Source organism: Bombyx mandarina, chromosome 12 (genome assembly GCF_030267445.1).
Source record: "Bombyx mandarina strain Sakado chromosome 12, ASM3026744v2".
In the NCBI taxonomy this organism is placed as follows: domain Eukaryota; kingdom Metazoa; phylum Arthropoda; class Insecta; order Lepidoptera; family Bombycidae; genus Bombyx; species Bombyx mandarina.
In genome coordinates, this window is record NC_143219.1 from 4578867 (window position 1) to 4593210 (window position 14344).

Sequence of the window (14344 nt, forward strand, 5' to 3'; positions counted from 1 at the left end):
ATGATTTCATTCCATCACAACACGCAGTGTTAAACAATGGATGTACTATATAAAATTTTAATTTACTAGTTTTTTTTTTTTACTTAACCCTCTATCGTTGACGTCAACAAAGATTCCATACTACTATCATATCACTGACATATCCGATTATATTTCAAATTACAAATATTTTTGCAGTTTCGAAACGATTTCAGTCGAACTTAATAAGCATGTTTCATCAGTACTGCTTTCGAGATAAGAAATGATTTATTGTCTTTAAAATTAATTGAAAAGAAGGTTGGTTTTCAATTACATCTTTATAAGTTAAACTACAGAGATACATGTATATCTAATATATTATTACATGGTTTTCTAGATGAACAATTTTGTTTCAAATCCCTTTCCCTCCCCTGTGCAAGGTGCTTAAAACCAAGCACGCACAAATACAGTATACAGCCAACTCTCCTGGACGTCTCGCTACTGAATAACTGATTAAGCTATGCTCTCAATACGAATTGAGCACCCAATGAGTTGCAGATAATTTGTAAGTAAGCTAAAATTCACTTCATTCAAGCTCATTTAAGCTACCATTAATTCGTCTTTATAAATGTTTTGCTATAAGAATTAGTCTGTAAGATGACTGCAACAAATAAACAATTCATTGTTAAAGGTAATGATAATTTTATGCCTTCATCACACGCATCGCTTACTTGCAATGGTATTTGATTTCCATTATCCGCGCTCATTCAACATTTTCAAAACTCATTAATACAGTCCAGAGATACTAAAAGCTGAATTCTCTTTCGAGGATTCTCCATTTAAGTTGCCTCTGCGTCCGCATTGCACAATTACATCGGCGGGAATACACAGTGTTGTTACGGGCTTGACGATTTCGAAGTATCAATCGAAAGTCCAGTAATAGTACTTGTTCGGTTCCACTGAATGGGTGCAGTAATTGAATATCAGAATCTATGTAACAATCGGAAACGTGTTCACAGCTACTTTCGTAATGAGGGAAAAACGTGTGACAAAAAAGAAATCAGAAAAATATAAACAGTTAACTTTAAAACAGATTTGCTATAACTAACTTATACCCACTTAATCATGCCACAGCTAAAGACATCAAATACGACGTGGGCCTGTCATTCAATCTAAAGGAATAAAAATATTTTATGTCTAGCGATAGATATAGTCCCCAGAATGATAGCAATGACCAGTGTACGTAACTTCCACAGGTTTATTATCAAGATGTGGCAATCACTTACCAAGGCTTGTGCTGTCGAGTACAGTTGACATTCTGACCAGTTGCAAATTTAACTAGGTCTCCAAAGCTCCAAACCATTATACCTTGACACGCTGTTCGTTACTATGAAAGCTGGAATCTGGAAATTGAAAATGACAATCGCGAGATTAAACAAAAATGGTTTTAATACTTCGAGAATATCTAACTATTTTAGATATAGGATGAGTAAACAATTTCCCGGTCCATCTGGGGCTATAGGACTACCTAGGATATACCCATAGGACTCAGAGAATACCACCGCCCAACATGAAAATGGTTGTATATATGTCTCGACTGTATTATATTATAAAGCTTTGAAACCAGAGCTCATAATCAGATCCCGGATCACTTATCTGAGCAGCATTAAAAAAGCCAATATAAGATTCTCTGAGCTTAAAACATACTCCTCTAATTATTTCTATCGAAATGAATATTTCAAGTACGAAGGCGCTTTGTAAGCCAGTTGGGTTAAGTATCACAAACCCGTGTATTTCTGCAGAAAATCTATATGGAAATGCAATATAATTGAGACTTCAACCTCATATCTCACCGTGTAATATTTATGGACTCTCTCTTTCTCTCTCGTTCTTTTTCTTACCCCACTTGAGGCAGGGTCAGTCAAAATATGTATGGGCCACAGTATAAATGCAATTAAATAAATAGTATTCTTTCTAGTAGGATGATATTTCACTTTAGTACATGAAGACATCGTGGCCTTAAGGTTAAGACGCCCGGTACATTCGTATCGAGCGATGCAACTGAGCCAGTTTTAGAATCCCGCAGATGGATACCAATTTTTCTAATAAAGCACGTAATTAACAATTGTTCCCGAATTACTTCCAAAATATAGGAATAATAATATCGTGTAATAAAAATCAAACCCATAAGAATCATAGTTTGCGTAATTACTGATTTTAAGGCGTTTTGTAACCCTGCACAAGTAAGTACCACCACGTTGTCGATTTCTGCCGTAAAGTTGTTATGCGTTTGGGTTCGAAAGGTGGGCTAGGCGTTGAGACTTAGAACTCATGTCTCAAGATGGGCCGCGGCGTTAACGTGGTTGATGTCTATAGACTCTGGTGACCATTTAATCCCATGGGAGCTTGGCTACCCAAGATGGGATTAAGAATAGTGATTTTTAATACATAATGCAATTTAATATTTTCATTTTCGTTTCAAATAAAATTCGGTAACGCATTTGAAGCTTCAAGGACTGCTTGAATGAAATATCCCTTAATTATCTAAATTTCCTTTTCTTCAATCGTACACTCAATACCGAGAGTCAGTAGTACTGTTTTGACTGTATCTTTGGAATGTTCCATTCCATTTCATTCTTCGACTTCGTGAAAACATTTCGTGACTGTATTTTATTTTTATTTTTTAAAACAAATACAGATCACCTTCAGGTACTTTGCTTAAAAATTTATTTAAATTGCCTTGCAACCTATAATTCTATCCAAATAAATAAAACTTAAATGTCCGTTCGTAATGTAAATAGTCGCTTTTTACTACATGCATATGAATGTATGTATATACGGTAGCTACATATACCAAAATAACATTTTTTACAATTTTCGACTGTGGGTCTGCCGGTTTGTTCCGGTTAATGTCTGAAACGGCTGAACTGATTTTGACGAGACTTTCTCTGGGAGATAGGTAGCTGAATAAAGGAATAACTTAGGCTACTTCTATTTTAGAAAAAGATATTTTAAAATCTATACAAAATGAGGTAATGTTTTGTTAAATTCCACGCGGACGAACAGCTAGTAAAGAATAAAGTAACATTATGACTTATAACAGATGTACACGCGCTCCTTAAACAACTAGATAGTAAAGTCGGGCATACGAATTGCCAGGTATTTCTTTGGTCACTTTAAACTGATTGTCTTACCGTGAACTAGCTGTCGGTGTCGGGAAGTAGTAGCAATTATTTAACGTGTACAGTTAAGCCCAATTTGCATTTCAACCGTTTGGAGCGTCCGCTAGACCGAACATGGCTGTTGTACCTGACTGTACATGCGTTTGAATTAAACACAAATTGATGCTTTGTGTTCGAATTCCGACATTACTGTTTCGGAAAAATTATTTGCATGTATATATTATGTGCTATATTTATTAGTAATTTAGGTTCTTAAGTTAATTGATAATAAACATCGCGGTTTTATGAACAAAATAATTTTAAAGTATGTAGATAAGCTATAAGGGTGTTAATTTAAAAAGGTCATCAAATCTCTATTTTTACTTGAATAATTATCTAATAAATCTAAAACACTAATGATTCCAAAATCAAAACTTGGCATCGTATTATTATAGTGTAGTGGTTTAAGTCACCTAGAAGTTATTGCGACCTAAAGAATCTTGCAGGCAGGTAAAAAATTTTCGAATAAATACGGAGTTCACTCATTTCCAGACTGACTTTCAGTGACTGACTTTCACGACGAGAGGATAATATCATTTTTACTACACAATTAAGCCATAGACTGCGGGTTTCAAAATTGATGGTGGTATTAATGGACTATAGCTCTTCTTGGTACCGATATTATCAAATTTGGAATAAATTATATTGAATTTGAATTTGTACAACCTAGATACTCTCAATATCAACAAACTGCGAGATCTAGAAACGACTCTCACGATATACTGTGAGTCGGGAAAGCATTTACACAAGCTCGACCTTGCTGTAGAATCAGTTTATTAGATATTATGAGGAGGAAGAATCCTCTTTGCACACACTACGTGATTACTACGCCTTAGGCAGCAGAAGATACACGCAAATTTTACCTCCAAAAAGTGATGAAAATTTGACCAATGAAAATCCTGTTTATGCTGGATTTGTGCCTGAACAAAAACCAACAATAGTCACAAGAATATTTACAATCCATTGCGTGCTATAATAAAAAACGTTTAGATTACCACTTCACTATGAAGATGCACTTTGAATTTGTTGTCGTTAGCCGGCATAGAAAACGTCGCTTTGCTCACTGATGGAAAACAAATGGCTTTGGCATTTCGCCAGAATATGCTTTGAGCCCTCTATGTATTGATTCTGTTTGCACTACGCTTTGTGAATGCATCGTGAATGGTCTAGATGAGTTTGTGGTCGACGTGGTATCTGAATTCGTGATTGGAAACACTGTAATCTTATTCGGCTTTAATACACATTGAGAGAAATAGAAAATGTATATATCTCCTATATATTTTTTCTAAGCTTTATATAGTATATAAAAGATAACTTAAAAATAATGAATATTTTTCTTTTAAAGTTATTAAAATGCCCTATTCTTTCAGCAATAGTTCAAAATAAAAAATCGATTTGTTCTAGAAAATTCATTTAAACACAAATTAATTAGAATTAAAAAAATCGGTATACTACAATATGTGAACTGGGAAATTACCCGCGTCCAATTTGAAATTGATTATCTCAATTCATTTCAAACTAGAGCTAAATATTGTCGTAGTTTCAATTTTTATAACAAAATTCTATTTGTTTTAGGTACTCTATTTTATTATTTATTAAAAAACAAAAACAAAACACTGCATTTAAAACATTGAATTTCAAATTCAGTACAGTTGCATCTAAAAACTCTCTGGAGTTGTTCGAAGTAATTAGTCACGTTTACAAGTTTAGCTTTTCACAAATAGTTGGCGTAGCAGCCAGACTAGGAAATAGTAGTGCATTTGGCTTGGATCCAGACATGGTAGGCTGTTAGGAAACCTTTACCTATCAATTCGGTAATAAATCAATTGCGATTACCTCCACACTTTTGATATTAATAGATTATACCAAGTTTTTTTTTACAAATAACAAACACACTAATCGATTTATTTGAAAGTTGATGTTCCCTATAGACTCCGAAATGGTTGGATCGCTTTCAATGAAATTCGAAGAATCTTTTAGGACGTCTTAGTGGATGATTTTCCGAAATCTGGTAGCGCTCGGGTGAAAGACAAATCAAAGATCGACCAGCAAAGTGGGTTAGGTTTGCTAGTCTATATCTATACTAATATTATAAAGAGGAAAGATTTGTTTGTTTGTTTGTTTCGAATAGGCTCCGAAACTACTGGACCGATTTGAAAAATTCTTTTTCCATTAGCAGCCGACATTGTCCCTGATGAACATAGGCTACTTTCTTTAAAAAAAATTTTTTTTTTTTTTTGGTTTCATGTGTGTTTTATTGTTTCCGAAGCGAAGCGAGGGCGGGTCGCTAGTATTTTATAAACCTGTTTTGGGTTACATGGATTTGGACATACATAAATACATAATACGCAAAAGTAATACAAATATTATTGGCAGACTGTTGCTTCGCTCACTATTGCCAGAGCGGTAACGCTCTACGCACATGGAGTAATTAACATCTTAAAGTCCATATTAATACTAAATAGCGGGATTACTTATTATGGCATGATAAAAAAATCTTTTTATCATGCCAACTTTCGATTTTGCCTGGAAAGCAGGGAATTCGAGTGAAGTACAACAACTAGTAGAAACTTACTTATTTTCTTCAAAAAGCATCCATCTTTCGTGTCACACAGTAAAAAAAATGAGAAAAACCCGCCTTCGAAACGACCACATTCTTCTTGGACATTACCAAACTTAATTTGCAGCGAAGACTTAAGAAAAAGAAACGGCTATTGTAAAGAATGGCCAGCTAAGTACTCCCATTAAGGAGTTTTTAATTAAATTAAGGTTCATTACTAGAACTTCAATTAACTGTAAATCTACATGTTATTTGTTTTTAGAAATACCTAATAAAGCCTCCTCACTTCTTAAATAAACGTTAATGAGCGAATCAAGATTGCTTCCTTTTTTGTTCTTTACTTTTAATTTTCGAATATCAAAGTGAGGAAAACAATTGAAATGCCCAATTGTTTTAAATATTAATACTGAGATTAAACAAAAGTGGTGTGGACACCCCTGGACGCCTCCTTTAACCTAGCTTTTTGGGCCTTAGCAGTTGCCAGAAATCGTCTCGGCGCTGTTTCTCTGGAAGCGAGTGAGTTTTATTGCTGTCTATATGAGCACCCCGTCAAAGGTCGATGACAGTGACGCCTCCGCTAAGGTTCCACATATAATGGAAGCAGAAGAAGAAGTGTGAAGAAGTTCCCCTGATTTCCATCAGCTGATCGAATCTATCTTGAAGTTAGGTCTGTAGTCTGCGCAGAACACGTCATGTAGACCTCGGTATCTAGCAAAATTGCGACAGAGAATGCTTTACCCTTCGCGACATCCCCTTTGCCTTTTTATGAGTTCTGTCTCATGCGAGGTTTGGACGTTGGTTGTTGAGCGACAGGAGGTTTTAGACCGGACGTCAGGTGTAAGAGTGCAGGGGAGTCGTTTAGTGTGTCGGCCCTAAAATCCTTGGGCCTGCGGTCTGCTCACAACACCATGCAGATCGTTGAGTCTCACATACCCCGCGCGCCCCTACAACAAACAAAAAAGGAGGTTTTAGACGGTTCGACTCGGATATGCTCCGCCCGCCACCCCAGTACAGACCGAAAGTCCGGAGATTTCCTCCTGACCAAAAAAAATATATATATCCTCTTCGCGACATGACAATTCTGACTGAATACGGTTGCTTCAGGGTGTACTTGCATTAGATTTATTCCAATCCAACAGCAGTGCTAGCGTAGATATATAGATTAATTAACTAAAGCGTAATAGTAAAGCACGTAGCAACTTTGTAACACTGCCAATTCCCTGTCTAATTCTGCTCGGGATCGATGCAATTCAGAACTTCTTTTCCCTTAAGCTACTATTTTAAAGGATTCCAGTGGTATTTAACAATAAATAACTCATTTACGGATATAAGCCAGTGCGAAAACATGTACCGACACGTGTATGTATTATTTAACGTTTCTCCTGTAAAACTTCTCACAAAGCACACATAATAAAGTATTGAATAGCCTCATATTATTTATGGGATATGCTCGAGCGCCTTTATACTTTATAAAGTATTCGTATCAAGTATATTATTATTAAGTATATTTTTGGTTCTATATCTTGGAGATAAAATCTTATAATTTATGAGATTTCGTTCGCGCCTCTGGTTACATTACTCTTACCAGCTTTATTCGTTACGCGGAATTCCTTGTAGGATTACATATTAAAAATCCTTTTTGTTACCATTGTAAATTTTGTAGCGAATTAAAACGACACAAATTTCAAATCTGTTAAAAAATATAAGGCGACGGACAAGAAATTGAGGATACCCGAAAACAAGCCAAGTAGCACTTTTTGTGAATGGATTCACGGCCCACTTAGTTTTAAGTGGTTACCGGAAGGCATTTACCAAATTTTTACATACATTTACCATTTACACGTACCATTTTTTATTGCTTAAGTAGGTGGACGAAGCTCATAGATGGTCACCGGAGCCCATAGACATCTACAACGTAAAAGTCGCCACCTACCTTGAGATATTCGTTCTAAAATGTCAGTTTTTACAGCACAACGGCTGCCCCACCCTTCAAAGCGAAACGAATTATGTACGTTATTACGTACCTTAAAATATTATATTAAATTGAAAATAGCATTATTTTATTTTTCAACGGCCTTACCATCGAATCAAATTTCAAAGACGCTCGGTGTATTGGAATCCAGCGATGCGACTGTGCCGTTATTCAAATCTTCCAGGCAGGTACTAATTTTTTAAATGAAATAAGTACTTAATTCATATTCGAACAGAACGCGAAGTAATAAGCCCGGGCAGATCTCGCCGATGCCCGAACCAGGTCCCCGGGAAGGGACACGAGGGCTCAGAAGCGGCAATGCGTCCCGGTTCGAAAAGTGGGTACAGCCATAAAGGTAGATAAATAAATCGGTGGCTAAAACTACGAAAAAATAACACTGATTTAAAACTTTCAATATATTTTCAGATAAATTAGCAAGTGAACGTAAAAATTAAATTTGAATTGAAAGAATGAATCAAAAAAAATGACGATACATTTTAGGGTATATTTTATATACACATTCATTATAATTCGAATTCTTCTATCGAATCCGATCCATTGGATAAAAGCTTATGAAATTCTTTATTAAAATAATCGGCGATCATATTCCATACATTCACAGAATACCACACCAAAACACTTAATGTAAATACTAAGCGAAATATTAGGCTGAACATTTTAAAATGAATTAAACGATATGTAACTAGACGAATATCTTATTTAAAAAACCAAAATAAACAATGCTTATCTAAAGATACGTAAACATGCATTGAAACTGAGCACAATAGTATTAATTCGATAAGAAACGAATGAATAATAAAGAAATAGTTAATTTAGGAAGAATATAAGCTAAAATCAATAACAAAAACCACAGAGCTGAGTATCTCTCTTTTTTAAATAGTTAAAAATACTATGGAATAATTTGAAAAGTCGAATGCACTAATTCAGCTATACTAAAAAACAAATCATAAATGACATAAATATTATACCAAGAATACAAATTGATAAGGGTGATTTATTCAATATATAGAATCTGGTCCGTACATTAGATCGGATACAATCCCGATGATATTTTGCATGTGAGGATAGGCCAAAGTCGTGAGCATCACAATACTGTTGGCAATCACGAACAGTTTCATCGTTTCTAAACCATTTGTGGATCTGTGGAAAATGTTCAATTAGAGAAAGTAAATCATGATACACCTTTATTGTACTTATTTAATATATCAATATTTCTGTAGACTAATTCGCATCTTAAATAAAATAAGCATTTTTTTTATTGTACTGGATGTCTACACTTACAGCCGCGGGCCAAAACCTTTGCCTTTGGATAAATACGTATCTATGGGTGCTTCTAATATGCCATACCACTAGTAATTCCACTTACTTTCAAGGCTAATGCATCCAAAAAAATTACAGTCATAGGGACTGCCGATAGAAGTGAAAACTTATAACTTAGAATGTAATTATTATTTTTTATTGCCCTTGAAGGCAGACTAGCATACGGGCCACCTGATGGTGAGTGGTTACCGTCGCCCATGGACTTCAGCAATGCCAGGGGCAGAGCCAAGCCGCTGCCTACGTATTCAATACCTAAGTATTCAAATTTTAAATATCATAATGCTTAAATTAAAATTATCAACATAAATCTGTTTTTCACATCTATTGACACTCCGAGCAAATACATAGGTACATGTTTATATGGTTTATTTATTATTCAATTATATTACGGACTACAAGATCATGACAAAATATAAATACAATTCAATTGAAATAACAATTAATATACAAACACTTTTTAATAAATCCATTCAAATTTACTTGTAAAGATACACAGTAATGTTGCACAATACAGTTAATGATATATTATGCCCACTGAGTTTCTCAGCGGATCTTCTCAGTGGGTCGCGTTTTCGATCCGGTGGTACATTCTGCGAAGTACTGCTCTTGATATGGCCAGTGTTAGCAACACTCCGGTTTGAGCCTCCGGTTTGAGCTCACCTACACGTCAAGGAGAAGCTGAAATAGCCTCTCAAGGCTATCGACAAAGGTAGAAAAAAAAAAGAAAACAGATTAACTGCTATTACGCATTTCGGTGACGCGAGCTCACAAGATTTCACCCATCCAAAAAGTACTAACGCGCACAATACATGGATAGATAAATACGATGTGTTCGTAACATTAACATCTCGGTGATACGAACCCATAACATTTCGTTCTAATAAACAGTTAAGGAACTTATCACTTCTAAAAGTTGGACAAAATAAACAGGCTATAATTCAAAACTTGTCTGATGTAAGCAAAGGATTTTAATGAAACAAACAAAACACCGCCTACGATTTTCTTAGGGAATGTTATGATAGGCTAAATTTTAGATCTAGGTTTAAAGTTCTGTCTGTGTCAATAAACTTTAATTTTTGTTCAATGTTTGGGCGCTACAGTTATTATCTTCAGACACGCGAGTTTTAAAACGTGGCGTTTTCAATATTCATTTTTAACTGTTCTAAAATTAAGCACCTTTTTCCAAAAATCACTATGGTCCTTATTTGCAGACGTACAAGAAATATTTACAACTACTGTCCTTTACACTTTGCTTCTAAAAATACCATCCTCTATGTTGTGTAGTCCCCTGAGGGACTATACTAGGGAATTGCTAGGTTTTCATACGGTTGAAGAATCAAAATCATTATAAACAAATATAGTGAGCAGGAAAGTTCATTTTTTTTTATTGCTTAGATATTGTTTGTAGAGATGGCTTTTTGCAAAGTTCTGGGTTCACAATTACATTTCGCTTGCATGTATTACTTGTGCATTAACAACATGCTTTCCTTTCGAAGTATACACAATATGTGTGTTATTAAAATATTTCACAGTCTATACTCGTATTACTGGAAAGGAAAGGGGGTGAATTTAAGAATAAAGTACGTAAAGAAATTAATTCAATTTAATTCCAATATATTCATTGAGAAGAATCATATGCTAAATTCCAAAAGGATCTCTTAAGATTATTTTTTTAATAATTAGGTTCTTGAAGTCGAAATTTTAAGAGGCATCCAGTTCAAGAGTAATTAAGAACTTAGCCTGAGATGGCCGCCTAAAGCTAGCCCAAACAGAGGAAATATAGCAAACCGAAAAGTCCCTATGTACCATCCTTAACGGCTTGTACAAGCTGCAGTTAATTATCAAGATTTAATTTAAAAATGATTCCCCGAACGCTTTCTTTTGAAAGCCTGTGAGGACAGAATTAAAGATTAACGCCAACAAAGCTATTCTACCAACATTTACTTATAAATCTGTATTTCGAACCAATTTCATAACAAAATTCAAACAATTAAATTGTTTGAGCCTTCAGTTTGCCTGATCTTCTTGAGATCTTAAGTGTTAAAATATTTTGAAAAGTATTTTGTTAACGGTAAATATTTATTATCCTTTATTCAGAACTTCAGAAATATACAGGCAACTTCAAAATTCCATTCATAAAATTAAATATAAAGTGAACAATAGCGTAACAAATCTTTAAGTCGCTTGTATGTTAAAGTTTTCAAATAAAAATATTCGTGGTTGTCGCGAAAATAAAATTATTTACTAAGAAACATTCCATTCAAATTTTGTACTATACCTTTTATATTGAATTTCAAAATTACTTTTTAAAGGATTTATTAATTCCTCGTTGTGTTAGATTTGTTAAATAAATAAAAAATTGAAAAAGAAAAAAAAATCTCCTTTTATTGTAATAATCTAACAATTATTGTAAGATTTATATTACCTGAGCCAACCTCCAAAACCTTGTTCCTCTTCATCCAAACAATCAGAATTTGTTGGCTTGTCAACAGTTTCTAAGCTTTTATCCAGGACTTTAATAGCTGAGCCTTTCTGTGACCCTTTGATATGTTTGTTTCTCGTCATAGTCTGTAATTTAATAATATAAAAAACAAAGCCGCATTTACATCTATTTAATAATAATAATATAAAGAAGTTTTCAATAAAATTATTCTAGACAGGAATCTACTCTATCAAATTATTAGTTTTATATAGCCTTATTGTTTTATTCCTGAACTATAAGTTCTTAATTAGTTTTTATGTCATTGTCTTGAAACTAGTTGAAATATTTTCGTTTGGCATTTCAGGGATTTTTTTTCATAGTCACACTAACATACCATGTATCTGTGCTTCACTTAAAATTTTAACAATAGGTCTAAACAAGTTTGATTGAAATTCACTAATCTTAATGTAAAAACCACCAGTGACGACAATAATAAGTCAGTTTAATGTCACAATCACATCGTGTAATAAAAATGAAACCCGCAAAATTATAATTTGCGTAATTGCTGGTGATAGGACCTCTTGTAAGTCCGCGCGGGTAGGTACCACCACCCTGCTTATTTCTGCCGTGAAGCAGTAATGCGTTTCAGTTTGAAGGGTGGGGCAGCCGTTGTAACTATACTTGAGACCTTAGAACTTATATCTCAAGGTGGGTGGCGCATTTACGTTGTAGATGTCTATGGGCTCCAGTAACCACTTGACACCAGGTGGGCTGTGAGCTCGTCCACCCATCTATGCAATAAAAAAAAAGAAAACAATACTAATTATTTTCGGTCATTCAGATCTCGTTTCTTACTATTCCGCTCAAATTTCGTATTTCATACAAAACAACAATTAAACATACAATAAAATATGACTTAAAAAAATTATTAAAAATAATTACAAAATTAATGGTTTGACGATTGATAAAAAGTTACAAGTAGGGCGGGCGATCGGATTCTCTTTACATAGAAAATTTACACGGATTCAAAAACACAATCCCAGCAATCGGACACGAATTGCAAGCTTTAAAAACTCTGCTATTTTGTAGTGAAATTGTCACCTTTCACAACGAACATTTGGAATGGACGAAACGAAAAAGTACCGTTAAATTCTATTCAATAGGTAAAACTGGGCGTGAAGTTCGAAATGTTGGAAGCGGATTGGGAATTTGTATCGTTTTTCCACACATTACTTTTAACCAACTGCTGCCAATACCACACTACCCGGTTTTCTAAGCGAAGTTGAAATTAAAATGTCATTGGAAAGGAATCGTTTATTAGTAAATAAATAAAGCTCAAAAAATGATTTTGGTTTCAATATACTAATAAAACATTTTAGCTTATGATCTTCTGTACAACCTATTTAATATTAAATATCTAACATTAACAACCAAAGTTATTTCTGAGTAAGTTTATCTACATTTAAAAGTAATCAATTCATCAATCATATTTTAGCTAAGACCGATAAATAAAATCGATAAAGATTGATTTTCACAGACTCAACGTGCTCAAGTATTTCAACATGATTTATGTTCCAGACTATTAGAAGCATAGACTGAAAATTCAAGAATAGCTATGGGTATAGCTATACTAAAAAATGTGACAGTAGAATCTGGTGATAAATTTCGTGAGCTTAAAAAATTGGAAATCTCTAAACAATGTTCCATAAAAAGTAGGGAGTGCGAGGTTTGTCAATGAAAAGAATTATAGTAGAAAATGTTTAACGTTGGTAAATAGCTATTTATGAATTTGTTATAATATTAGTTTTCAACAGTAATTTTACACAATTCCTTTAAAGGGTAAGCGCATTTGTCTCAGCAACTTCGCTCTATTGACTTACAAACCTCACTAAACACAGAAAGCCTCTTAACGGATCTTGACTTCTCAAACAAAATACTAAGGAACTACAACTGAACACCTGGCTTCTAATCAAATATTATTATACTCGATTTTACCTTGGTGTTGAGGGTGTGAAGAAACAAGGGGCACGCACGGCTCCTCGCTCACTGAGTGCTAACATACCTAACGAACCGCATTCAGAGAGAAACCTCTCCAATGCTGATCGATACCTTACGGTGCTGCAAGTTGTTAGGTAGCGGATTTAGAAGCGGAACGATTAGAAACACCACTAATTGAATTGAAAAAAAAAGATCCAGCCAAGAAAAATATTTTCTCAGTCCTTTTTTGTTTTACATTAACAGCGAACGGACCAGTCTAAATAAACATTGTTATTTTACGTTTATATTTCTAGAAACTTTTACAAAAATCCCTCAGGCATGTTTAATTTTCCGCTTGAAATCTTTTTTTATTTACGTTTTTATATACGGGTAATTAATGTAAACACTTTATAATGCTAAGCTGAGCACATGAAAATCGACTTCCTACGTGTCAAAAAAAAAACTCAGTTTCATATTTGTTACTTGTATTATATTATGAATAGAATGGATGTTATGATAGAATGTTATTATGAATAAAATGGATGTTATGTTAGAATGTATTATATTATGTATGGAATGGATTAATCAAGAAACTCATATGACTTCATAATTTTAAGAAGATTTTTCATCTACAGAATTTCCTCATTGCCACTTAAATAATTAATGCAGAATTACTCATCAGCTAACACATGATTTTGGAAAGCATTGTTTTAGGTCAAACAAAACACCGAGGCCACGACCTAATAATTTGTTGTCAGCGTCAAACGCGGTTTTGAGTTATGGTCGTCGGGTGAATAAGTAAATTTCGTTCGACACTCCAGGTAGGTAATTCGCAACCGAGCTGCCGATAAAATTTATAAAAATTTTAGGTGTATCAAGGGAAAAGAAATTTA

The 14344-nt window shown here is 34.1% G+C and overlaps 1 protein-coding gene across 1 annotated transcript; it reads right to left on the reverse strand.

Annotated features, from left to right (window-relative positions):
• Positions 1–8112: 8112 nt before the first annotated feature.
• Xport-A (exit protein of rhodopsin and TRP A) lies at positions 8113–13383 on the reverse strand. The gene is made up of 3 exons (XM_089731831.1): positions 13359–13383; positions 11478–11620; positions 8113–8872 (listed from the first exon to the last, which is right to left on the reverse strand). The coding sequence occupies exons 2-3, from the start codon at positions 11615–11617 to the stop codon at positions 8731–8733; spliced, it is 282 nt and encodes a 93-aa protein (XP_089587957.1). The 5' UTR covers positions 11618–11620; positions 13359–13383; the 3' UTR covers positions 8113–8730.
• Between the last annotated feature and the right edge of the window lie 961 nt (positions 13384–14344).